Below are 25,424 nucleotides of genomic sequence, written 5' to 3' on the forward strand. Positions count from 1 at the left end.
CAGAGTTGAGCTGTGTGTGTGTGTGTGCGTTGTACCTTATGATGATACGTTTTATTCATTTTTTTTTTCGCTTGCGCCAAGAGGTCTTGTTTCTTGGAGAAGAAGCAATACAGTGTAATACAAGAAAAATGTGTGTGCTATAATGGTCTTCAATGTTTGCTTACATGTAAGATGACTGCTGCACAGGCCATACAAACATGTTTGTTATTTATTGAAAAACGAATAGTATAGACAACTCCTTGATTTTAATCAACTACTCATTCTGAAACATGTAAAAAAAAAAAAAAATTATGCTGATCTCTCTGAGAGCTGCTGAACAATGAGCATTGTTTACACTGTGTCTAAATCAAGTAATTTCGGTAAAAAAGTCCTTGTTGCCATCTTTGTTCACTGAACCGTTTAATATATGAGTATCCCCCCCCTTTAGATCCATGTATGTATAAACACGTTATAGCACTGTAGATACCAGCATTTAGCATGAAATGTTGCAATTCCACATTATTTCCTAAAATAACCCATACGCATGTCATGACGACAAATTCGAGAACAATAAGATAGAAAACAATGCATGTACAGCTTGGTAGTGGTGCAGCTGATCCATGCATTTCTTGTTACAAAAAAAGACATTTTTATGGCTGTGTGGACCACATCAAATGATGCTCTTTACACGTAGTGCACGCGCAGTAATGGCTGATTAGAAATTAGGTCTTTTATATATATATTTATAGAGAGAGAGCAGTACGTTTTATTGTAAGATGGATTCCAACTTTCCAATGACCTGTATATGATTGGATTAGCCAACTGTTTTTACTCAACACGCACACATGATGCCATAACGTAAAAATAGAACTTACTTGATGAATAGTGGGTCTTTCTTTGGGATCGATCACCAGTAAGAATTGAATCAGTGCCTTAAATTCGTCACTGTACGGATCATCTTGCTCTTTATCAAGCGGGAACTTGTAATGACCATTCAAGATGGCTAATGCAATGGATCCACCCATTTCATTGACACTCGCCTCAAACGGATTCTGGCCATACGCAGCTGCGTAGATGGTACATCCCAGACTCCAAATGTCTACCTTTTCATCCAGCGTGGATCCTGTTTGCACGTCGTACAGCTCAGGTGCTCTGTATGGAATCGTTGAGTTTTCAGCAGCAATGTCCTGTTGTAACAACCCGTCCTGTCGAGATCGAATGTGAATACGCGCTTTCATGACCGATCCAAAGTCCATGAGAATAGGTGTTTTGCCATCATCTGAGATGAGAATGTTGCTAGGCTTGAGATCACGATGCGCTGGTAATAGTGATGGTATCATAATGTCAATACAATCATAATGATGCAACAACCGTCCAGTAGATGCTTACCATAAGGTACCAAATGACCATCCTCATTATGATCCTGTTCTGCTGCTAGTGCTGTCGTTTCAGTTGCTGGCGGTAACTCATGATGGTTGTGAAGTACTCTTAGTGCATAGCACACCTTGAGGAAAAATTCCAATAAATCCTTTTCCGGGAAAAATGACTTGTTGATGTTGTTTGCATTAATATTGTCTTGAAGATTACCTCTTTTGTAATAGGGCAAAAAGATGTATACTGTCTTTGTGCCATCTGGATCCGTCAATACGCTTGTATCCTAACATAGGCTCCATCAGTATCCATCGCTTCAACTCTGCACACTTGCCTTACCAGCACCCGAATGATGTATTCGCTCTGAAACAATTGATACATGTCGATTTCATGCATCGCATCTGATAACGCTCTATCACCTATAGGACAGCGAATCTTTTTCAAAGCGAATAGTCGATGGCTGGACTCTTCCTTGACGAGGTAGACAAACGAATAGCCACTGTCATTGATGTTGATTCGATTTAGTTGCTGCTGCTTTTTTTGCTCAAATAGCTGCAAATAATTACCCTTCGCCCAGCAGATAAATCACCTTGTAATTCTTCTTGTTGATGTAGATGGAGGGGTTTGGAAAGCAACATGATGTCAATGCATAAATTGTATCTCGAATGGTAACTAAATAAGAAGACATGATATATATATGTATATATATATATTATATAAACAAACAGTAGAAGGGAAAAAACTCATCTAGATACACAAACCAACTGTGTAATTCTTTTGAGGCGGCATAGAATTAAAGACAGTGACGTCGTGTGTGTGTAAGCGAGTGTATGTGTCGCATCAAAGAGACAGCATGTATGGTACATGCCTCCATGATGGAAAGAGAGAGCATCGACTGGTTAGTCCTATTGCAAAAAAAAGGGAGATCAAGGAAATATAGGAGGAATGTGGGAGGTATAAAAATAGTGCTAAATGCATTTGGATTCATCTGATATTGAATGTTGTTTGGTGGGTTGACATGCGAAACGCTGTGTTCGACATTGCTCCTAGATTACATGTCTCATCTACTCGCACAATAGGATAGTGCTTCTGTTGCGAGTAATCCTTGTATAGCATTTGCGCATGGATTGTATCTCTGGTACATTTCAGCGGTTGTAAATCTTGGGTCATGACATTGCTTTCATGCTTTGCAATGCCGATGCTAGCATGTGAAGCCGATATCAAGACTACATCAGCTTGCGAGTGTTCATGCTGATGCTTAAAGGCATTAGAAAACAGATGGTTGCAACCTTTACGATACTACACATTGGTGGGGGTGTCTTTTGATGCAAAAGCAAGTTGAGAGAGAGTACATATCGGCATAGACCTCATTTGAATACTTAAAAACTGCATTTATTCTGTGATAAATGTTCATACCTGTTCTTCTCTTGGATACGATAGGGACCACCTAGCAAGTTGAGCTACCAAGCTATGGTCCAACTAATCTTACAGATAGGGTTGCTAGATGCCGACTATCCATTGCATCTAAAATGTCCAGCGTGCCTTACAGCCACTATCAACTTACGGATAAGTTGTATCATTGTGGTATGATACAGAGATGCGACAGTGCCACTCAACCTACTATTTCCAACTGACTATTTGGATGCTGACAGCCTTTTCTGAATCTAGATGAATAAATACAATGTCTTTACGCCTTTGTATCATAACAAAAATGCGGCTTTTGACAAGCAAATCTATAAAACACAGCCAAATTCGACAGCTTTCAAGCCTTCATATCTCAAGATGTAGACCTTTTGAAGCCACCGGAATAACGCCCAAACAATTGCACTAGTTCCCTGGCACCTTTGCTCAACTTTTTGGGAACCCAAAAAACATGGCCAAAAATCGACTCCAAACCATGAGGGATACCTCATGCTTTTCATCAAAAATCAAACGATCGCGTTTTTCAATTTGAAAATAAAGACTTTTACTATGGTATGTATTGAATCAAAATGTTTCTCTAAATCCAAAGCAACCCTTGAGACCACTTTGGTGAGGCCTTCGTATGTAAAATTTCGACATTTTCACCATAAACGACTTTTCATATTTTCAAGCATTGCTCAGTAGGTTCATTCAAAACACCCACTATAATGAGCACCGTTGGATGCGCCTTGAATAGTGCTCCAAGAATGTATTAGGAAGTAGGGGCTAATTATTACAGTTCATATAGTCGAATATCGCAAAATAGTTAAATCAAGTCGAAGAAATACAAAATTGTCCAATCTTGAATAGCAAAAAAAATAGTCTGAGTTTGAACTATTTTGGTGGTGGCATTGCTGCTGGTAGCTGACCAAAATGCCTTTCTGATGATGACAATGATGGTTGGAATGCTTCATGGATTTGAAAGCTTGAATACTCTCTTTTACTTTTGATGAGCATGTTCATATATGACAGCGGTAGTCAACTTGGCTCGCCACCACACTATATGTAATTGTAGCTTTTTAATCTCGTCTGCATTCCATGAAATCTTTCAGACATCCCTCCTGGGCGCTGTACAATGAAGTCTCAGAAGATGAATACCATCTAGTAGTCCTTTGCTACATCAAGTCCCTCTTCTGGTTCGAGGTTGTCTCCTACCTCGGTCTCAGCGACATGTCCCTTGCGGATGATGCCATATGGATCGCGTTGACTATTCTCCACGACCAGGAAGGCTCTCCTCTGGCTATCTCCATCTTGGAACTCCTGGGAGCTGCTTTTTCTTTTCTGATAGCTCCAATTTGATTGCTTCTTTCTTCAATATGCAAACACCCTCGAGATGTCATCACTGTCTCCTGGCATATTCTCAATAAAAAAAAACCCCCCAACTTTAAATACAAAAGATTTATTATGTGTTATTGTAAAAAGTCTTGATTATTAGATTTTTGGTGAAAACCATAAGGTGCCCCTCATGAACAGTCCATTGTTCAAAAAGTTGTGGGAGTCAGGCTTGAGAATAAACGCTACTGCCGCTGAATCGGTTCTAAGCTTGAATGGCTTGAACTGGTAGACAATATACTTGCTGTTAGTTTGAGTCAATTTTGCCTTGCAATTGCCTTACCTGTGTAGTGTCATAATTAGCGAGTAAAAAAAAAAAGTTGCCATCATTTTGCGATTTGACAAAAGCATAGTTCGATATATATATAACCGTTTAATTTCAATGACATCAATTTCTCGAATACTGAAAAATGAATCGCAACTTTGGGAAATACAGTGCTACTAGGTAGCAACTGCATAAGCATCAAGGTCTTTAGAATTGGACGATTATTGCAGTATTTAAATGTGAACGATGTATGATCTTTAAGAAATTGACTTTAGTAAAGTATTCAGCCTATGTGTAGACATCATGTTTCTTGCGATGCAGCATATAGCAATATATCCTGAAATCCCTTCCATTTGTACAGTTACAGTAATGAGAAGCAATGTTCGCAGTGTTGGGCTCAAGAAGACAGGGATTGGAGTGACCATTCAGCTCCAAAGATTTGGCATACCACTTCTTGACATTGGCGCTGCTGTCATTCCAGAATTCTCTGCGGCTCTTCTTGACATTTTTCAATTGGAGGCAGAGTCAAAAGGAATTCTCTGAGAGCCTGTGGATCGACATGAGGAGGACTATAACACCCATCACTGAAGTCATTGTCCCCATCGCTCTATTTGACATTGCCCTGGCTGTCATTGCTAATTAAAGCATCATGGCTGGAAATAGGTTGATTGAGATCAGGATTGAAGGGTTGAGTAGTTTCAATGGTGAAATTGAGTTTTCTAGCCTTTTTGGCAGCTACGTTGTGCATCTTTTTCTTTCTGTTGCGTATGTTGCAAAGCAAGATCTTGCAACTCTCCCAAGCTGTACTCCTTGGTGACAGCATTTCTTTTCTTGTTCTACTTTCTCTTCTCGTTGGCGAGTTTTCTCTTTGCTGCTCTTTCTGCGCTGGTGTTTGCGTTAGCCATTGTGCGCTGATATTCTGATAAGTTTGAATGAGAATGTTGATGAAAAAAAAAAAACGTCTTGAATTCCTGGGGATCATTTTCTTCAGGTTCCTCCTCTGTGTATGACTGCATTATCAACAGAGATCTAGGTATCAAATGTTACATTGTGCAATTCAATAATAGAATGAGTTGACTCATATACCTTATTTTTGAATTTTTGCATCTAACGGCTATATGAAAACAAGGCTTTCTCGCGAGATATAGTTGACTGGCTCTTACTGTACTATAAGTAATATATTGAATATCTATTCGAAGGCCAGGAAGCAGTTGACAGATACATGCTGTTCATTGGTTAGTTAAGCTAATGCAAGCAGAGAGGACCAGCTGCCATACTATCAAGTCATATTGATGATTCTAAATCTCATACACTTTTGTTTTCAAAGCTAAAAAGTAAATGTCAGTGATGATAGAAATGCGAATACCAAGGGCAAAACCAGTACGTTCAGCGAAAATCAAAACATTTTGCACCGTAAATGGAAGCGACACTCACCGCAGGCCACTTTGTACTCGAAATCTAATGGACTAGAATTAACCATTCAATCTGCACTACGCTGGATAGTCAGACAGACTAGGTAAGGTATGCAAGCGGTGACAAGAGAACCCAAGCATGACATGCCTTTCACGTTTCCAGACATTGCATTTTATATACGACGTGTCACTTATACACCAATGTATATAGTGTCAAATTCCTTCAATCTTAATACCAATTGCAGCCCCTCAGGATGTGTGCTTGAGCCTACATCTTTCCACTCGGCTTGGCATGGATCGCGACTGCCCAGCAAGGAGTAGCATCGACATCTATCTCCATTGAAGTTGCAAACGGCAAGACCTTGTCATCAGCATAAGAATAAGATCTTCAAGATGAATGCTCTGGTTCCTGAGAGATCGAACACTCAACATTTACTATATTTGGGCCTCTCTGACACAGCCTGCCATTTGATTGATCCAGAAATGTGTGTGCCCTTAACATACCTCAAAAGACTGGCACTGAAAAATGGCTGTGCATGATGCTTTAATTGTTCATGAAAAAAAAAAAAAAAAAAAAAAAAAAAAGAGAGTCTTCTGACTCTCTCTCTTTTTCTCTCTCTCTCTCTTTCGATTAACAAATACCCATTTCTCTCTTCTCACCATCTCCCCTCTTTTCTTATTTCTTTCTCAAACATGAAAGCTTGGAGTTATTTATCTGAATGGACGAGCTACGCTCTACCAAAGAACATACAAAAACGATTATACAAGTTTGTACTGAGAAGGGCTATTGGGCAGTTTCTGCAAAATGAACTAGACCTGGAGAACTTTGACATTGCATTGATGAACGGCAATCTAGAGCTACGTGATTTAGATTTGAACCTACAGGTAATGAATACAGCTTGAAGATCTCGCCCTATGGAGTGATTGACACAAATTCAACTACTAGTTCATCAACAAGCTGCTGGACGATACTCCTTTTGTGTTGGAAAAGGGAAGTGTGTCCAGTATCAGTGCTTCTATACCTTGGGCAAAGCTGTTGACAGCTGATATTTCACTCAAGATCCAAGGATTACAGCTATGTCTACGTCCAGTCAAGAACAAACCAAGATCACACAAAGGTAGTCCAGAGTGCCTTAAAACATGAGTCTCGAATTCTTACTTTCTGGTATAGCTGATCAGCCATCTACACCCACTGAAGAGCCTATACTCTCTTCTTCCTTGCATTTCGCCGATGACTTTTTGCGCACCGAAATTGAAAAAGAGCAAGCTGATGAATTGCACAAATCCATCCAAGATTCGTTTCATGGATCGACAACCACATCAGCAACCACCAATGACGATATCGACATGGAAGGACTGCAAGTGTTGACCAAAGTCATCGATAAAATGATGTCTCGAGTCAAAATAGATATTATGGATACGTTGATACGCATCATTCATCAATCAGCTGTTCCTCTAGCAAATGCACCTGACAATGCATATCGCCTTGATATCTGTATTCCGAGAATTTCGTATTTTGATGAAACGCCAGAGTTCAATGCCTCACCATCCGCTACTGCGACCGCTACTGGATCCACGCACTCGGGTCTCATGGAGAGTTCCATCTTGATGCCCCCAGTGGCAAACGAAACCATCAAGATTATTACATTTGCCTCGCCAGAGATTTGGCTTAGATCAGCAGCTTCTACTGCAACTGCGACGTCGACCACAGGTAACACAGCAAGTGCAGGTCTGTATTCAATACCAACCAACAGTGAAACAACGATCAATCAAGATGTACAGGATACTGGGAGCATCGATGGCGAGGATGGGGATAGTGATGATATGCTGAATCAGACAGAGTTCTTTGAGGCAAACCAGGGCAACTCGAGTTTATTCCAGAGTCGGTACAACAGATCGTTCCATCGGAAAATGAGTGGATCCATTACACCAAAAGCCAACCTCAACAACTACAAGCCCTACGAAGCTTTGATATTTACAACATTGGATAAAAAGAACTGGGTCAGGCTCAAGCTGAGACCATCCATTGATGGCGTGTCGTTTATCTCAGTAAAGCAAATCGACTGTTGGATTACACACATGAGAGCCATCATCTCACCACAGCAAGTGGCCTTTTTCATGGATCTATTAGATACAATGACACCATCGACTGTGGATCAAGAAGAGCAAGACATCAGATCCAAAAAGCCATTCACACCAAAACCGCCATCCACCGCCAGCACCAAAACTACAGAGTTGAATTTACTAGACGACTTGGATACATTCAACCATACCAGCCCCGTGATACCTCCTCCTTCTTCCTTTCCTATGGCTACTAATCCATTGTCTCAGCCATCTTTATCCAGCGCCACGCCATCCGCTATACCAGAACGTAAGGTTAAATTGCAAATATCACTCATAGAGCTATTCCTTCTGGGCAACGATGAACCTGTGAGTCAATGGTCCGATCCAGCACACGACAAAAATCACATGCGATTTGCTATTCAACAACTGAATCTACGGTTACAGCAATTTCCAGCAGCAACAACAACAGCAGCGGCAGCAGCAGCAGTAATAGTAGACCAACAACAAAAGCAGAAACTGCTCTCCATCTTGGAAATGCGTATCGCCAATGTCATACTAGATGAATGGATCGTTCGGCCTCCACAAGCCAAGAGCTCGCCGTTTGTCTCTTCAAGATCACACACCAGGTACAACGTCTATAATCCCATCTTTCAATTTGATAATCGCATCAAGCAAGATTATCGCTCAGAGGAGCATTTTCCAGCCTACCTACCAATACCATCAGACCAAGTCAGCAGATCAGCAGCACAGCAATCTGAAGTAATACGTATTCGCATTGAAAAGAAACAGAGCCGAGAATCAGGAGGAGGGAGGTTTGCAGAAGAAGGCATCTCATTTGAGGAGGACATTAGTGTGGATATACCTGCTTTCAAATTGCAGATTGATCCATGTATCATTGACAGGGTAGAAAACTACATACACGCAATTGACGCATACAACAAGAGGAAGGAATCAAACAAGAGGCAAGATAGTCCGTTCACTTCACAGCGCAAGGCACATGAAGAGCCTAGGTTTGTATTTACTTGAATGTGTATGTGTAGAGCGTCTCACTGTTACTCACACACTATATGAAATGCAGGCCCTCTGTGTTTGATGACTTGCAGTCTCAGGAAAACATCCAAATGCGCAAAGTGCGTGTCAAGTGTGCATTCATTCGTATCTTACTGTTTGCTCCTGATATGAGCCAAATCAGCACTCGAGAGGAATTCAACGATCGTTTCCATGACAGCCAATTGAGCATCGACATCAAGACATTGATTGCCACATGGAACTCCACCACGACAGTCATTGACGATGCACCGGACAGCCAAGATCCTCATCCCTATCATCGTCCAACGGCGAGCAAGAATAGCAGAAGTAGCAGCAGCAACACTCACATCCATACAAGCAACAATACCAACAGCAACAAGCTCAACATTGATCTCAACTATGTCAATGTATTCATGCATCTCAAAAATGATGAATTTGCACGATGTTGGTTTACTGCAAAGACCATGCAAGAAAGCAGCAAAATCCTGACCACAGATGGCACAGTATCACCTTCCGTTGAAATTACGATTCAAGAAGCACAACCACTGTCTGCTGCTGATACTGCTGCTGGTGCTGGCAATCGATCAGGGTTCTTTGGCTCGGGCGCCAACATTGTCGAGACATTGTTCCAGTTTCTGGAAAAGAATGAAAGCTTTCATAGCGAGCAAAAAGTGCACATGCCTATGGACGAGCAAGCAGAATCTGCCTTGATATTCAAGCAGAGAACCATTGAAACATCGGTACGTTCTGTCTGTCGTAGATAGATAATGTTTGTTGTGCTAAGTATTAGTGGATGTAGACATTTGTCATCAATTGCCATCTGCCTCAAGCAGACATGAACTTGACAAAGCAAGTCTGGGATACGGTGCAGATCATTCAAAATGACCTGTTACTGTGGCAGCCGAGATTCATTACTATGCAGCAACAACAGCAACAACAACAAGCGCAGAGTCTCGATGATGTGTCATCTTTGCACTCGATGGATTATCACAACTTTTTCTCTGATGTCAAATCTACCTCTAGTGTTATGAGCCAAAGCTATGAAAGATTACGGCCACTCCATTATCAGCAGCAACAACCATCGTCCATGGGCTATTTTCCACCAGTGACTGAACAGCCTCTTCAAAAGCAGAGCTTGTTTTCCATTGTAGCAGTGATGAGCAATGGTGTTTGGGACATCTGCACATCGGAAACACACACTTATCGACTGCAGTTTTCTGAATTCAAGTATTTTGCTGCGATCAAACACTTGGGAGAGAATGAGAATGTCACTACGCTTGACATTGAAGACCTGGATGTTACCGATATGTCAGATGCAACTAAGCCTGTAAAAATACTATACAAGACGATCCCAAAAAAGATTCATGTATGTATTCTTACTTTTTTTTTTTTTTTTTTTTTTTAATGCCATAACGTATACTCAGTTTCTGTAAATAGCTCAAACGAAACACCTCCATGGTATCATTGATCTCAAAACTCAACTCGTTTCCCGAATCAAATCGCATCAACAAGGTCACCAGTGTGGTGGCATGCAATATATGCTGGAAAGCATCTGCCGACGTCTCGTTTGTGGATCAAATTGTCGAATTTCAAAAGGTGCCTGAGGAAATGGTCTTTATCGACCCACCAACACAGTACATCAAGGTATTCGCTCACATTTTGGAGACATGTTTCGACTACGAACCCATCTACAGTCCTACACGTGCCGTGGTCATCTGGGACGGCATTGAAATCATTACCAATATTCTAGCAGGCCAGCCCTTGATCGAGGTCAAGACATTCATCCAAAGCATCGAACTGTACTTGATTGACGATAAGCAAGAGCTTGATATGGCTGCAGAAAAGCGACTGGAAGGGAAAACCAGTGATGCACGCAACTATTGGACCACGCTGGGATTTGCCAATGCATTGTCGATTCAAAACATTGAACTCGCAGTAAAGATCAAGCTGGATGACCATGTAGCCGCTCCGCAGACCGACGTTTCATTGGTCAGTACGGATATTTGCATTGATTCCAATGCAGATTCGTTCCAAACATTGCTGAATTTGATTACATTTGTCACCAACAACGGAGATGCAACTATACCTGCAAATGCTATCGCTGCAGCCAAGAGACGCACACAACAGTACACGCGTCCATCACAAGGGCATAGTCACTCTGGCCGTCGTCGTCGTCGTCGTCGTCGTTCAAGTCATGCTGGTTCAAAAGTACATGCCACCATTCAAAAGGAAGACATGCTGGCCAGTATTGATGAAACTGCGTTTAAAGCAACTCCGCAAAAGATATCGCCACCCACCATCATTGACGCACCTGATATGGAGGAATTCAGTCTTGTAGAAGAGTTTTATCAAACCAGTGATGATCCAGAAAACCGGGTCACGAACAAAAAGCCAATCCTGGTGCCGCCCACCAAACCTCGTCGCAAACAGCATCGCCATAAGAGAAGCGCTACCACGGAGGATATCATCCGTATCTTGACGCCCATGGAAGACATGGATGAACGACTTCAGTTTGAGGTGATTGAAGATTATTTCAGTGTGGAAAAGAAGGCAGCAGCGCCCAAATCAGTAGTAGACATTACCAAAGCAAGCCTGTCCTTGCGTGTTGCCAATGTCAATGTCATTTGGAAACTCTATGACGGTTACGAATGGGCCTATGTCAAGGAGGATATGGCAGCTAGGGATTCAGCGGCTGCTGGTGTCCCAACAAGGTCAGAGGATCGAGACCACCAACAGCAAACTGGATTCGGTCAGGATTTCATAAAGAAGCCAACAAAATCCAAAAAGAAGCGTACGGGAGATGCTCACATTGAGTTTAGGCTGGACAGCATTGCTATCGAATTCGACATGATGCCTGAAAAAGACGAAACAGCTTTTTGGTTTCATTTGCGGATCAAGGATGTGGAAATCATTGACAATATCAGAACCTCTGATTGGAAAAAGTTTTTGGGCTACATGCGGTCCGGTGTAGATCAACGTGAATTGGATGATTGCATGGTCAATCTGGAGCTCATTAGTTTAAGACCTGTCAAAGACGATCCTCAGCAGGAATACCGGTTGAAAGCTATACTGTTGCCTATTCGACTGTATGTGGACCAAGATGCCATGACATTCTTGCAGAAATACTTTTTGTTTGACAAATCGTATTTGAGGTCAACGCATGCTGCTAATTTATCAATTCCTGTAAAGCACGCGGATGATTTCTTCTCCTCCTCCTCCTCCTCCTCCTCCTCATCGTCATCGAGTGAGTGCGATCAAGAAAAAGAGCAAGGTGAAGAGGGAGAGAGCAGCGGACAATCCGACGATGGAAGCGAGGATGGGCCAGGCATGTTTTTCCGTAAGTTCAGCAGTGTTATCATGTGTGTATGCCCTATTCACCCACTTGTATAGAATATGTCGACATATACCCCATTACACTCAAGGTGGATTACAAGCCCAAGGTCTTTAATCTAGGCAACTTTAGAGAAGGACAAGTGATTGAACTGATGAACCTGTTTCGCCTGGATGCTGCAGAAATGCAACTGAGCCATATCAAACTCACAGGCATCAAGGGCATGGATGGGCTCGGGGACAAGCTTGGCAAAGAATGGCTACCGCACATTCTCAACACACAAAAGGGCAACATGGTCTCTGGTGTGTCCCCTGTGCGCTCCATTGTCAACTTGAGCACAGGCGTGGCTGACCTCGTATTGCTCCCTCTACAACAATACCGCAAAGATGGTCGACTGATGAAGGGTATTCAACGAGGCACATCTTCGTTTGCTAGAGCCACGGCTATTGAGGCGATCAAGTTGAGCTCTCGAGTCGCTACTGGCACACAAGTTATCTTGGAACACGCAGACGGCTTCTTCTCACCTACGACACCGGCACCTCCAGCAACATCGTCTTCACCCTCCTCGTATTCTTCAACGCACTTGCAGCAATTGCATGATCAGCACCAACAACATTTCGTATACACAGATGTTCATGGTGCAGAACTCAGTGCCATCGATGATGACATTTCACCTGTCAGGGCAGCCATGTCATCTCCAGCTGTACCAGCGGCTATACCTACTGGCTCCAACAAGGGCAAAGAAAAGTATCGCAGAAGCATCAGCAGTAGTGGCGGTAGTCCAAGCGATCTTGCAGAGGGTCTACAGCATGCCTACCATAATATCAGTAGAAACTTGGGATCTGCAGCACAGACCATCTTTGCCGTACCGACAGAGATTCAATCAGAGGATACGCATGGCGGCGATGAGTATTATGAATACGGCACTAGTCATGGTAGCAATAGTAGCAGAGGGAGTAGTAGCAATGCCAAAGCTGTCATTCGTGCTGTACCGGTAGCAGTTATCAAGCCCATGATAGGATTGACAGGCGCATTTCAAAGCATATTGACAGGACTGAGGAATTCAATTGATCCAGTGATGAGATTGCAGAGTGAAGATGTAAGTTGTTTGGCTCGTTTTTTTTTTTTTTTTTTTTAAGAGTGATAGTAACAGTACATTGACATGTTGTTTGCATATAGAAATATAAAAAGCCAAAATAGCCCTTCTTCATCAAAAATGAAATAATACCCCTTTTTGGAAATAAAACGCTTATTATTATATGACTTTATCAGTTGTTTATTCGCATGTCAGTTGCATAAAGAGCAATTTATGGTTGCAGCAAATTCCTCTGCAATCAGCTTGGTGAAGCATCACAGGGACATTTATGCTACGGGCGTCGTACGAACCAATCCTAAGCCACTGCATTTACTCTAAATCAAGCACACAAAATGTTTAAATAAAATATTTTTTTTTTCTTTTTTTTTTTTTTTTTTTTTTTTAAAAAAATACTCGACACAACTACAAAACGACTCTATAAACCAAATATGACCAGATACACAAAGATGGGAGGCAAAAAGACTTTTGAAAAGTCGGATGGCAGCTTCAAAGTAACACCTTTATTACCTCGTAGTCAACAACAGCAACAACAAGGGGATGGCTCTAGCAGAGGTGGATTCCGTGGAGGCAGAGGTGGAAGTGGAAGAGGAAGAGGTGGAGACAGAGGCGGCAGAGGTGGTGGCCGTGGTGGATTCCGTGGTGGTAGAGGAGGAGGAGGAGGAGATCGAGGTGGATTCAAGAGAGGCAGAGACGACGACTTTGGTATGTTTCTGTGAATGGATGATATGAGCGCATAATTTTCTGTATGCTGACATGTTGCCATGTTGTATATAGAGGGAGGATCCAACAAGAGAAGAACCGGCGATGTCTGTTTTGCTTGCAGAAAGCCTGGTCATTCAGTGAATCGATGTCCTCAGAATAAAGAACATGCCAACATTTGTTACAATTGCGGTACTACTGAGCATAGTTTGAAGGACTGTAAACGACCCAGAAAAGGCAGTAAGTTACCTTGGCACACTGTATAATCACACGCACTCATTTTGCTATTGGTAGATGAACTCCCTTACGCTAAATGTTATGTCTGTAATCAAGAGGGCCACTTATCCGGCCAATGCCCCAAGAATGAAAGAGGTTTATACCCCAACGGCGGTAGCTGTGCCATCTGTCAACAGGTGGATCATTATGCCAAAGACTGTCCTGTGACAAAAGAGCAAGCTGGCACCACAGCAGTGGGTATGATCAACCTGGATCAAGGTGCGGATGACGACGATTACCACATTTTTGCAGAGACCAAGCAAAAGATTGCAGATGAACAAAAGAAGGAAAAGATGATCAAGAAGCAACTTGCCTCTGCTGCTACCACCAGCAGCAGCCAATTGCCCCAAAAGAAGAAGGTGGTTAAGTTTTAAATGTTGTTTATTTTATATTTTGTACAGTATTTATTAGCTTTTTTTTTTTTTTTTTTTTTTTTTTTTTAAACAAGGAATTTTGATTCTTGTTCCAATAAATGTTTAGCAGACTTTTTAGAGTCGAAAAACAAATCATCGACCTCCTTGACATCGTCCAATGTAATTGACGAATGGCCGTTGATTTCTGATAAGATGCTGGAGGGTGTCAATAATTGAACAGCGTATCTTAATGATGTGTTGATGCCAGACGTGGCAATGTGTTCAATGGCTGCATCGTCTATCGTCAAACCTTCAATCTTGGCTCTAATGGTGATGATGACCTTGATCTCATCGATTGTGTAGGGGAGAGTGCGAATGATTAAAAGACGATCCAACAAGTCAACTGGGATGCCGTGGGGTGAGATGATGTCGTCGGTGCCGCGAATAGTGCACATGCCTCGGTTGGTGGCGAAAATGACAATGGGTGATAAGGGCGATTCTAAGGCTCTGTTCAAGTAGGTGAAGCATTCGATATCCAGCATGTGCACTTCGTCAATGAAAAGAACACCAGGTACTAGCTCTGCAATGCCTTGCTCAATGTATTTGTTGACAATCTTGTTGATTTCCTGTCTAAGCTTTTCAGTGATCTCCGTCTTCTTGGGCTTTAATAGTTGACCCATCATGGACATGATGTCTTGTCCACCTTCAGGCTTTGCGTTGGCGACATCCAGATCGTGCAGAGTGACATCTTGAATCACCTCCTTCTTCTTGTGCACATCGCCCTTGGGCAAAGGCACGTATTCCTCTGCTTCCAAATCAAACTCTGTGGCGTACGCATCTGAACGGCCGACTCTTTTGCATGCACCTGTGTTGGCTTCAATGTAAATCACATCGCCTACTGTCACCTTCTCCTTTTGAATGGATTCGTAAATGCTAGGGTCCAGCTTTAGCTGCTTTGTGCCCTTGATGGTCTTGAGTCCAATAATGACATGCGAGATGGTCTTTCCATAGCCGCCCAAAGGATTCTCAGTCTCTTCAGGAGTCAATTCGGTCACTTCACCTTCGTACACTTCCTTTGTCTCCTTCATACGCAATCCAATCGATCGTCTGAAATTCTCCATGAGCACTTCTGTCTTTTTGATTTCGCTGGAATACACTTCTGAGCCGACAATGGGACGGAAGGGTACTTTGGGTCCTAATTCTTGGGCAATGGCAAGGGCAATGGCAGTCTTACCAGTGCCAGGAGCACCAGCAAAGAGCAACGCACGACCAGCCATGCTCTTGCTCTTGATCATCTCTACAACAATACCACTGGCCTAGACAGATGGGTTAAAAAAAAAGAGTGTTTTTTTTTGTGAATGACGAATGTTACATACTTCGCGTGCATTTTCTTGACCCACGAAACCAGATTGAATGGGCTCAGCAGTACCATCCGCACGCAGACCGAGGCCCTTGATGTGGGAGTGGGTAGCGACGCGCTTCTCATGAGGAGCCGTCTTGACTTGCTCAATCTTCATGTTGTTTTCAGTTGATGTAGCTGCCATTGTTTTTTTTTGATGTTTGAGTGGTGTAAAAAGGGTGAATATCAGGTATTAAGGTTTCACGCTATCACCAAAAGAAAAATTTTCAAAATCATCATGACGAATGTGACCGTTGGGGTCTATTTTAAGTGATTATTGGATTCTTGTGACATCATGGTTATGCAACAGAAAATGAAGCAATGCATGAAATTTGTCCATGGTATAAAAAGAGTGCCCATGGCCTCGCTACGTGGTATATTCTTTATTCAAACTACTTTTTTTTTTGTTTATCAACATGGACTCATACGCTATTCACCAACAAAGACCCATCACTCCTCCCAATGATCGTAACAAAGCACAGGTGCCCGTTATGGGGGACATTCAGAACAAGGGTCAAATGCCATTCGAAAGACAAGGCGAGGAATCTTCCTTGAGTGATCTCTCTCATCTATCCAAGCTAAACACTACCTCTGCTATGCCTCCTGTCTCTACTGCTCCCAGTGTTCCCAGTGCTACTGCCGCTAGTGCTAATCCATTCATCTCGTCTCATCAAGAGGACCTCAACAAACCCTCCATCTTGAGTGATATTCCCAGCCAAAGTACCAGACGTGCTCAAAGACTGGATGATCCCTTCAATGACATCAGATCAGCTAGTGCTCCCTCGTCTGCTTCCAACACCAACTATTTGTCCTCGGATTCTTTGTCTTCTTCCAAGTATGGTAGTGGTCGCAATGATACTACTCATCGCATTGAAAATGAGGTGCTCAACATTTTGAAATGGAAGAACCCCGTTCGCTCTGGCTCCATCTTTGCCTTGATTGTGGGCTCCATCATCTTGACTCGTTGGTACTCTTTGTTGCAAATCGGCTCCTCTCTGCTTACTATTGCTATTGGCGTCAACTTGATCTATGTCAACTTTATCATGCAAGGTCAAAAGCTGGTCTCCTCCAACCAAGATGCCTCTCATCCTTACAACAATGTCATTCACAATGAGAAGCACACCATGATTGACAAGCAGAGCGTCCGCCACTACTCTACCGTCTTGACTGAAGTCTCTGAAACTTTGATCCGTGCATTGACTCGCATTGTGTTTGTTGAAAATACCGCTACCAGCATCAAGTGGATGAGTATCTTCTTTGTCATTTGGAAGGTTTCAGCTCATGTTTCTACCATGGATATTGTATTGGCCGTCGTTATCTCTGCATTCATCTTCCCTCGTCTCTACATTAGCAACAAGGATGTCGTTGATGCTCAAATCCACAAGGGTCAGACCTTGATTCAAAACGGTATTGAAAAGGCTCAAAACGCTGCTACCACTGCTGCTCAAGACACCTACACCAAGTCCAGAGCTGCTTTTGCCAAGGCTGGTACTACTGGCACTGACGCCAAGAACACCATGTCCAAGGAATCAGTTACTATCAAGGAGGACTAAATTGTATATATATTTTGAGGAAGAAAAAAAAGTTACTCTTGTAAATAAAACATCATGATTTAAATTTATTTTTGCTGCTGTTGTGATGCAAATGAAGGTAATACGAATGGAGATGCCTTCTTGTTGGACTGGCCAGCTTGAAGAATGCCAACATAAGGTGTAACATCCCATAACAGAGTCAAACTTGCATTCTGGAAACTGTAGTTTTGAGGCGTTAAGCATGGACTGAAACCCAATCAAACATCCTGAATCAACTTACTTCCATCTCTGACCCACATCAATCATTGCATACTTGTTACGTACATTACGCAATTTTAAATGCTTCTTGTCTTGATTGGTAATGACCTTATCCCAGAGCACAACTTGATTTCGTTCCTATTTGCTATTGGTTAAAACCAAATGTTTGGAAAATGCACCTCTTTTTAAACCTACAAATTTCTCGTTTTCATACTGAGCGACCACTGTAACAAACACTTGCTTTGTATTCCAATTGAAAAGTGGCGTGAAATCTAGTCGACAGAAGAGCATTTGAATGGCGAATTCAGTATCAACGTGTGTGTGTGTGTGTGTGTGTGTTTACTTTACCAGCATCAATATCAAATGTCAATCGAGCAAATTCGCTGTTTCTATCACGATAATCTGTGTCTTCTGGTCCGTATCTACGAGTTATACTATAGAGTATGTGTCAGTGGCCCAATCTGCTCCTTTTAAATAATAATCGGTACATTTTAATGTTCTTTGCGTCTACTTGAAGGGTATCATTGATGGTGCCGTATCCAGCAATAGCAGAAATAACTGCAACCACTGCTAAAACTGTACCGATGACAGTAATAGCAAAAGAGAAAACATTCTATCGAAGAAATCAAACCAGTCAGTCATTTAACTCTTGCTTGATACTGGTGATTGCATTACATTTGCTCTTTGCTGTAAATTATACATGATATATTTATATGTAAGAAAGTGTTGAAAAGTATTCAGGGAGATGCTGTCGTGTTTTTATATATATAAATATATATATCGAATAGGCGGAGTCCAACACTTGCAAAAAAAAAAAAAGTGAACGTGGCATTAAAGATACGGATCAGAGGAATTGTTGTGAAAGGTTGTAGTAAGATCAGGGGGGGGGGGCTTTGGGGTTCATTTATCAGTGTATAACAATGAATACTAAATGACACACCATTCGATACATTCTACCTCTAAATAAAAGTAAACGATAGTGAGGATATGGACTATTTCTGTATATTTAATTTGGCATTTGGCATTTGGCATTACACTTTGTAGTATGAGTTCGCGAATAGCAGACTGAGCCAGCGACAGCTCCAGAATGCTGGTCTGAACAATCCATATCGAGCATGAACAATCCATATCGAGCATGAACGATTCATATTGAACATGGTCGATATTATGCTCGCGGCGTGGAATGGACATCATATACAAGTTTATAAAAGATGATTTAGAATCTGATGGCAATGATTCCATCAAGTAACATTACTTTTTCTTGCCAAAAAAATATGTATTTCAAAGCAGCACTATCGTGAATAATATGCTAGCAAAATGTGAACGCTATGACAGCAATTATTATTTATCATTTGAAAGTTATCCACGGCTCCGGTTTTGGCTCTTGAAGGACTAAGAGCTTGGGAAACTAGTACATGTCTATATCAAGCACTCGGTAAGTCTCCTGTAGGTCAAGTTGAACGATGTATGCCAGTGAATCACTCGTCTATTAAATAAACAAGTATTCTGTCATACTTGGAAGAAAATCGAGAGCGTCGGAAGGGCCTGGAGTGCCATGACAATTCAACAACAAAGCAGAGATGTAGTCGACACCATGAGTCTTGTCAAAGCCTTGATCAAAGGGCAAGAATTGTATTAAAAACAAACGTTTTTATCAAGTATGTAGCAACACTGTTGTCCCAACCACAGGTTATAGCCATGTGCTAATCACAAAGTGGAGTGTTTATTCAAGTTTCTCTACCTGTAAAAAAAAAAAAACACCACAAGGCTTAACGTTGTCAACTAGGAAGCGCCATATCTAAACCTTAAATCCATGATATAACAATGTGATACAAGCCTTTCCCAATGCAGATAGTCTGTATTCACTAAATTATGATCACAACAAGCATTCATGAAGCCCATAGCAATGCAATTATCTTTTTCAAGAGTTTTTTTTTTATTAATTAACAAGGAAAAGAGAAAGGGAATAAATTGTAGTAAAGCAGTTATAAACTGCAAACAAATAAGAAAAAGTAAATTTACATGTAATATCGTCAGTTACCATCCAGTAACGTTTTTGTGTCTGTCCTCCAGAAACTTGAACAAAGATCCAGGTTCTTTCTTCCATTGATTATGCCAATGATAAGCAAACGTCTGCAGCAATCTTTCCTCGTCAAATTCAGCTTCAATAAAGGCATTTGGCATAGAGTTTTTGGGAGAACACACCATGGAATCAGTAAAGCACCAAGGTAGTACAGCCCAGGGACGAATGCCGTGATGTAATAGACGACGGTAGATTCTATAGTACATGTATCCTCCCCAATCGATGGTATCTGGCCTTGGTAATGGACCTGAAGCTAGTTCAGACAGCATTTCACATAAATAGGGTGATTTCTTATGGAATCGCATAAAGGCGCCGTTGAATGGAAATCCATTCGGCAAGAAACAATCCCACTGAGACAACCATTCATGCTCTAAAAGAGGAGCCATATCTCTAATGAACAAGCTATCCATATCAAACCACATACCACCATAGCGATAAATAGCTAACAAGCGAATTAAATCACCATCCAAATAGCCGCTATCGTCTTTGAAATCTAAATGAGCTGAGCCTTCCATTGGTGAACCCTTGGCTAATTCATGAGGGCTGTATATTTTGGTCACTAGACGGTCGCCAACATGTTCCTTGATTTGTTGAATGACAGGAGAGAGAGACAAGTCGCCATTAGACCACAAGTAGAGCACTGAATTATCAGGGTTTTGTGTTGCAAAGAAAGAGCGCAGTGCAGCCAGTTGTTTTGGGCCTACAGGAGCCAGATCAGAGCGCCAGTAAGCATGATAGACTGTCTTTTCCTTGGAGATGGGGTATTTCAAAGGTTCAGATTTGATTGTAGCAGCGAAATCGTAGCAATCGTAATCCTCCATGAGGCTGATACCAGGCGCAACGTCGTATGCATATTGATTCACACCGTTCAAGTAAGGACTGTTCTCGGGCAAGCTATCGAAACAACCAGCCAAAGGCTTATAGTACTCTTCGTCTGCATGAGAAATCCAATCACGAAGATACACACGCACATTGACCTGTAGCTGACATATGGCAAAGAATGAAATAACCACTATCGCAATGATCAGAATAGCATGTTTGATGACGGTGATGATTCTCCAGCGTTTTGGTCTAATGAACGTTGAAGGACTGGGAAGCCTTGTATAGGTTTTGTTGGTGTTGCCCTTTCCAAACAAATTCGAAAAGAATCCCATGCTTAAAATTGCTGATTCAAGGTGTTTTGTGTTGAAAGAGAAAAGAAACGAGGGAAATAATAGAAAAAACAGAAAAAAAGTCCTGTTTTAATTTGTAGTGTTTGTATGGGTTGGTCATGTTTGAACGAGTGAGCGTTTTAGGTGGATGTGCGGATCAATTACATTCAAACTACGAATTTCAATGATGTTCACATCAAATGGAGGGTTGCAGCGTGCTTTGGTCACTAATAAAAGTATAACACACAGATAGATAAGCACTAAATAGCCTGCTTGACCTTTTCATAGCCGGGAGCATACGTTATCATGGAAAGAATTAAAAACAAGAAGGATGGATTTCAAAAACAGGGTTTCTAAATGTGCCAAGCAACAATTTGCTTAGCAATGTTTGTGTAATTCCTCCTTGAGCATTTAAACGTGTTGTTACTATGCTATAAATCAAACCTGATCGAGTCTGTTCAGGAACAAGAAAGCTCTGTCTGTAGCACTCCCGGTTTCTTTTTTTTTTTTTTTCATTCTTACTGTATCATCTAACGGCTCTTTTTTTATAAATAATCTTGACCTCCTTGATCTTCATCATTTCCAATTTGACGCAGCAGTAATATGTGCATGTACTGATGCTTTTTGCCACACTGATTCCTAATCGTTTGAGGTGCTGTAGACTCGAAATGATGCACACAGCCATAGCGGATACACAAATACACCTTTGCGCTAAGCAGGACGTTGTACCTGAAATGGACATTTACCGTTAAAATGTCCAGCCCTGATAGATAGAATAGAACTAGAACTAGACAGAGACCCCGTTCACCGAGCAGAGTTCCCAGAGTTTAAATGATTTTAAGGAGTAAAAATAGGTTTTATGTACATAATGAAAAAACTAAAAGCAAAAACTTGCTTTATCTCTCACCTACACTCTTTCTTTCTTTCTTTAAAACCACATCAATACACCATCCTTTTCAAAACACACACACACACACACACATAGCCACTCTTTTTTTTTTTTTTTTTTTTTTTTCATTCAAATCAATGATACATACTCGACAAATACAATTTGATAAAGGTATCATGCGACTTTCTGCCTATGATCCCGTATCAAATCAATACGAGACCCGTATGCTGACTCTACCCGAGCTACCATTGCTGGAATCATTGGAGCATTTATTCAATACCACCGCTACCACTGCTACTGCAAGCCCATCCACTGTCATGGAGAACACGGGTGGTAAATTATTGCGTTTGACTAAATCTTGCAACAACAAGAAATCATCCAAAAGAAACTCCATCAGACATGATGTTGTCTTGACACCCCGTCGTTGTCAATCCAATCCTAATCTGTCCAAACAGCAGCAAAAATCATTCAAAGGTGAGTCGATTGTATACAGCATGTTTGCATTGAGCCATTTGATTGACGCTAGAGTGACGCAGCTACTGCTACAGCGATCCACAATGGTGGTGGTCCTATGCGGTCCAAACGCTCCTTGTCAAGTGCGTTTCATGCTGTTGCGGGTTTTATACAAAAGGCCAACAAAAAGATTCGTTCAACCTACATTCACGATAAGGAATGGTCTACAGAAACTTGGTTGGATGAGATTCGATTGTCATCTGACAGCAGTATTTCGACTTTGGACCTTGTGCCTGTATCGACTTGGTCTTCCACTCGTTCCGTGATGCCAGCTTGTGAGAATTGGTGGACAGGTAGCCCACCTATCAGTTCCTTCTAGTTGTAGACACTCAACGAGTAGCCTTATATCCCTTTATTTTGTGATATACATCTAAATCTATATACACACACAAGCAAAAGCAAGTTAACAATTCTCCACCCCTTCACACTCATTATTTTGATATTAGATATATCATCTACAAGAAACCAGACATCTTATACCAGCACGTTCATTTCAATCCACATCGCCACTGACATTCCTTTCTTTATGTCAAGTCATTCAGCTCACTCTATAAGAACCATTTATCAATTGTGAAATCATAAAAAATCAACAAGAGTAATAAAAGCCAATTCAGCTATTTGCTGATACAGTTTCAAATCTATCCGTGGCTGCAACTCATTCAATGTGCCCTACATTTTAACTGATTGACACTGAACTTGTTTTGAGCTACTACAGATGCCATTGTCTGCGCACTTGGTACATGACAGAATTTCTTGCGTGGATCCAGACTACGTGCATGGCTGCGGGATGCCTAAATTTCTGCTTTCCAGTAATGACAGCAACAAAACAGGCAACAAAATGCGTGCCATCCTATTGTATGTGCATGCTCTTGTGCATCAATATTAATTGCTGATCTTCAATACTGCACACATTCAGTTACACCGCAAGTCGTATCCTCTCGTGTGCTTTTGAATGCCACACATACGTACGTATATCAAACGACCTGGAACCCCCATTCTAAAGCGCCTCAGATTCTATCTATATACCTCATGCCATTTCCCCCCTCCTTTTTTTTTGCGCACAAGGAGAAATTCAATTACATACATATAAAAAAAAAAAAGATTTTAATTTAGCAAGTTTCATACAAAAATGGTATGCTTCGTTATACGTCTTTATTCAGATTCACAACTCATTTTTTAAAGCAGACAGTTTCCTTTGTGGACCTCGTATAAACGCATCTGTTCTTCTGGGTAAAAAGCCTCTTGGTTTCAATGGACTCGATAGTTTTCGATGTCGCATCATGTTTAATTCAGCAGAAATCATGCGTAGATGATCCGGGTTTGATCGGGTATCTCGTGTGTACGTATTGGTTTCTGGGTTAAATCTAGGTTGTGTGGTTGCTTCGGATCGTCTCTTTTTACGCACGTTGCGCTTGGGAGGGAGTGGCATTGGGATGAAATTGGTTTTCCTGGTAGATGATGGTGGATTGGTATCAGAAGAATCTTGTGCTTGCTGCTGCTGCTGCCGCTGTTGTTGTTGTTGTTGTTGTTGTTGTTGTTGTTGTTGCTGTTGGCGAGAATTGGATAAGGTCAATGATCGGCGTAGCTGAGCAATTGTCTCTAGCCATCGACTCTTGGAAGGCTCTTGCTCTGTGGATGATGCTGATGTGGACAGGGCAGCTGTAGAGGAGGAAGACGGCGGTGAAGTCGACATGGCGTAAGATTTCGTCATGGATGTAGATGGCTGCTGTGATTTGGAGAATGATGGGATGGATCTCTTTCTATTCAGCATCTTTTCTGTAGTCTCATCATCGTCCTCCTCTTCCTCCTCGTCTTCATCGTCTTCTTCCCCCTCCTCTTCGTCCTCCTCCCCCTCCTCTTCGTCCTCGTCTTCGTCCTCTACATCAATTAGTCGACTGTCTGTTATGGGTATCACTTGAATAGGTGGCTGTTTAATTGGAAACAAGACAGGTCTCAAGTCCTTTTTAGCCATTACTGTGGCTGATGTTGATGATAAAGATGTAGGTCTTGTCATTTCTTCCTCTGGCACTGTCGCACTAAGAGATGGCGGTGGCATATGTAAAGGTAACACCAAAAAATCCGTTGACAGGAAGTTGCGAAACGGGGATGAATGTTTCTATATGTAGAATAGAGTCTGTTAAATGCCTCATCTTCCCCCCCCCCAACCAACAACTGTGCAAAACAAACAAGGTTGATGCCTTACCAAATCTTCTTCATCTGGTATACTTTCTTTACTGTCTACAGCAAGCCAATTTTCTACATGCGACATTCTTCTGATAGGTGTCTTTTTATCTTTGCTGCTGCTTCGCTTCTTCTTCTTCTTCTTCTTTCGCTTACTCTTGTCTTTATCTTTGCGTCTCGTTAATGGAGGAATAGCGCCATAGGGTTCAGGTGCTTGTGCAGCCAATTGTTTAATCATATCTTTGTAGGCTTGCTCATCATCATCATTGTTGCTGCTATTGTTGTTGGGTATTGATACAGGATCTGTTTGAGAAAAAGATAACGCTGTTGACATGGTGTTGGTATAGGTATATACAGTAAACGAGAGAGAATGAAAAAAAAAAAAAAAAAAAAAAAAAAAAAAAAAGAAAAAAAAATGAATCGTGTTTTTTTTGGTTAAATGTATACAATTCTAACTGCTATAATTTTTTGAGTTGCCGTTGCATGTTTTACAGTAGGATGATTTGATTTCGCTTCTCTTTTTGAATGTGACTAAGGTTTGTTTGGAGTAGATCCGTGTAGATAGGATGGATGTAATAAATCAGGCATGTTCTCTGTAGATGAATCATCAAGAAGAATGCCATGGCAACGAGGACATTTCCATGGCAACCAGGCACACCACACAGGTTGGCTGTAACAACCAAAGCACACATCCACACACACTACCAAACAAAGCAATCCGAGAGCATCCCTCTGTGTTCTGTGTGATGC

The 25,424-nt window shown here is 41.6% G+C and overlaps 9 protein-coding genes across 9 annotated transcripts; 4 read left to right on the top strand and 5 right to left on the bottom strand.

The window, feature by feature from the left end:
* Window positions 1-745: 745 nt before the first annotated feature.
* Window positions 746-2,038, bottom strand: ATC70_000304 (uncharacterized protein; the record flags this gene model as incomplete). Its single annotated transcript, XM_064819722.1, has 5 exons — window positions 746-778; window positions 855-1,297; window positions 1,369-1,636; window positions 1,690-1,849; window positions 1,917-2,038. 5 exons carry the CDS (start codon window positions 2,036-2,038, stop codon window positions 746-748), a joined length of 1,026 nt encoding a protein of 341 aa, XP_064683642.1.
* A 4,475-nt stretch (window positions 2,039-6,513) lies between these two features.
* SPC3 (Signal peptidase complex subunit) lies at window positions 6,514-13,444 on the top strand (the record flags this gene model as incomplete). The annotated part of the gene is made up of 8 exons (XM_064819723.1): window positions 6,514-6,705; window positions 6,767-6,938; window positions 6,992-8,894; window positions 8,963-9,653; window positions 9,713-10,279; window positions 10,351-12,250; window positions 12,304-13,343; window positions 13,424-13,444. 8 exons carry the CDS (start codon window positions 6,514-6,516, stop codon window positions 13,442-13,444), a joined length of 6,486 nt encoding a protein of 2,161 aa, XP_064683643.1.
* A 324-nt stretch (window positions 13,445-13,768) lies between these two features.
* Window positions 13,769-14,689, top strand: ATC70_000306 (uncharacterized protein; the record flags this gene model as incomplete). The annotated part of the gene is made up of 3 exons (XM_064819724.1): window positions 13,769-14,042; window positions 14,115-14,279; window positions 14,334-14,689. The coding sequence occupies 3 exons, from the start codon at window positions 13,769-13,771 to the stop codon at window positions 14,687-14,689; spliced, it is 795 nt and encodes a 264-aa protein (XP_064683644.1).
* Window positions 14,690-14,754: 65 nt separating this feature from the next.
* ATC70_000307 (uncharacterized protein) lies at window positions 14,755-16,212 on the bottom strand (the record flags this gene model as incomplete). The annotated part of the gene is made up of 2 exons (XM_064819725.1): window positions 14,755-15,984; window positions 16,045-16,212. The coding sequence occupies 2 exons, from the start codon at window positions 16,210-16,212 to the stop codon at window positions 14,755-14,757; spliced, it is 1,398 nt and encodes a 465-aa protein (XP_064683645.1).
* Window positions 16,213-16,483: 271 nt separating this feature from the next.
* Window positions 16,484-17,620, top strand: ATC70_000308 (uncharacterized protein; the record flags this gene model as incomplete). Its single annotated transcript, XM_064819726.1, has 1 exon — window positions 16,484-17,620. The coding sequence occupies one exon, from the start codon at window positions 16,484-16,486 to the stop codon at window positions 17,618-17,620; it is 1,137 nt and encodes a 378-aa protein (XP_064683646.1).
* Window positions 17,621-17,685: 65 nt separating this feature from the next.
* ATC70_000309 (uncharacterized protein) lies at window positions 17,686-18,559 on the bottom strand (the record flags this gene model as incomplete). Its single annotated transcript, XM_064819727.1, has 6 exons — window positions 17,686-17,818; window positions 17,880-17,995; window positions 18,053-18,129; window positions 18,206-18,291; window positions 18,346-18,470; window positions 18,533-18,559. 6 exons carry the CDS (start codon window positions 18,557-18,559, stop codon window positions 17,686-17,688), a joined length of 564 nt encoding a protein of 187 aa, XP_064683647.1.
* A 1,335-nt stretch (window positions 18,560-19,894) lies between these two features.
* ATC70_000310 (uncharacterized protein) lies at window positions 19,895-21,094 on the bottom strand (the record flags this gene model as incomplete). The annotated part of the gene is made up of 1 exon (XM_064819728.1): window positions 19,895-21,094. The coding sequence occupies one exon, from the start codon at window positions 21,092-21,094 to the stop codon at window positions 19,895-19,897; it is 1,200 nt and encodes a 399-aa protein (XP_064683648.1).
* A 1,023-nt stretch (window positions 21,095-22,117) lies between these two features.
* ATC70_000311 (uncharacterized protein) lies at window positions 22,118-22,812 on the top strand (the record flags this gene model as incomplete). Its single annotated transcript, XM_064819729.1, has 2 exons — window positions 22,118-22,454; window positions 22,517-22,812. The coding sequence occupies 2 exons, from the start codon at window positions 22,118-22,120 to the stop codon at window positions 22,810-22,812; spliced, it is 633 nt and encodes a 210-aa protein (XP_064683649.1).
* An 843-nt stretch (window positions 22,813-23,655) lies between these two features.
* On the bottom strand, window positions 23,656-25,008 carry ATC70_000312 (uncharacterized protein; the record flags this gene model as incomplete). Its single annotated transcript, XM_064819730.1, has 2 exons — window positions 23,656-24,609; window positions 24,697-25,008. 2 exons carry the CDS (start codon window positions 25,006-25,008, stop codon window positions 23,656-23,658), a joined length of 1,266 nt encoding a protein of 421 aa, XP_064683650.1.
* Window positions 25,009-25,424: the final 416 nt, after the last annotated feature.

The sequence above is a fragment of the Mucor velutinosus genome (genome assembly GCF_035048745.1).
Source record: "Mucor velutinosus strain NIH1002 chromosome Unknown tig00000041, whole genome shotgun sequence".
NCBI lineage: Eukaryota > Fungi > Mucoromycota > Mucoromycetes > Mucorales > Mucoraceae > Mucor > Mucor velutinosus.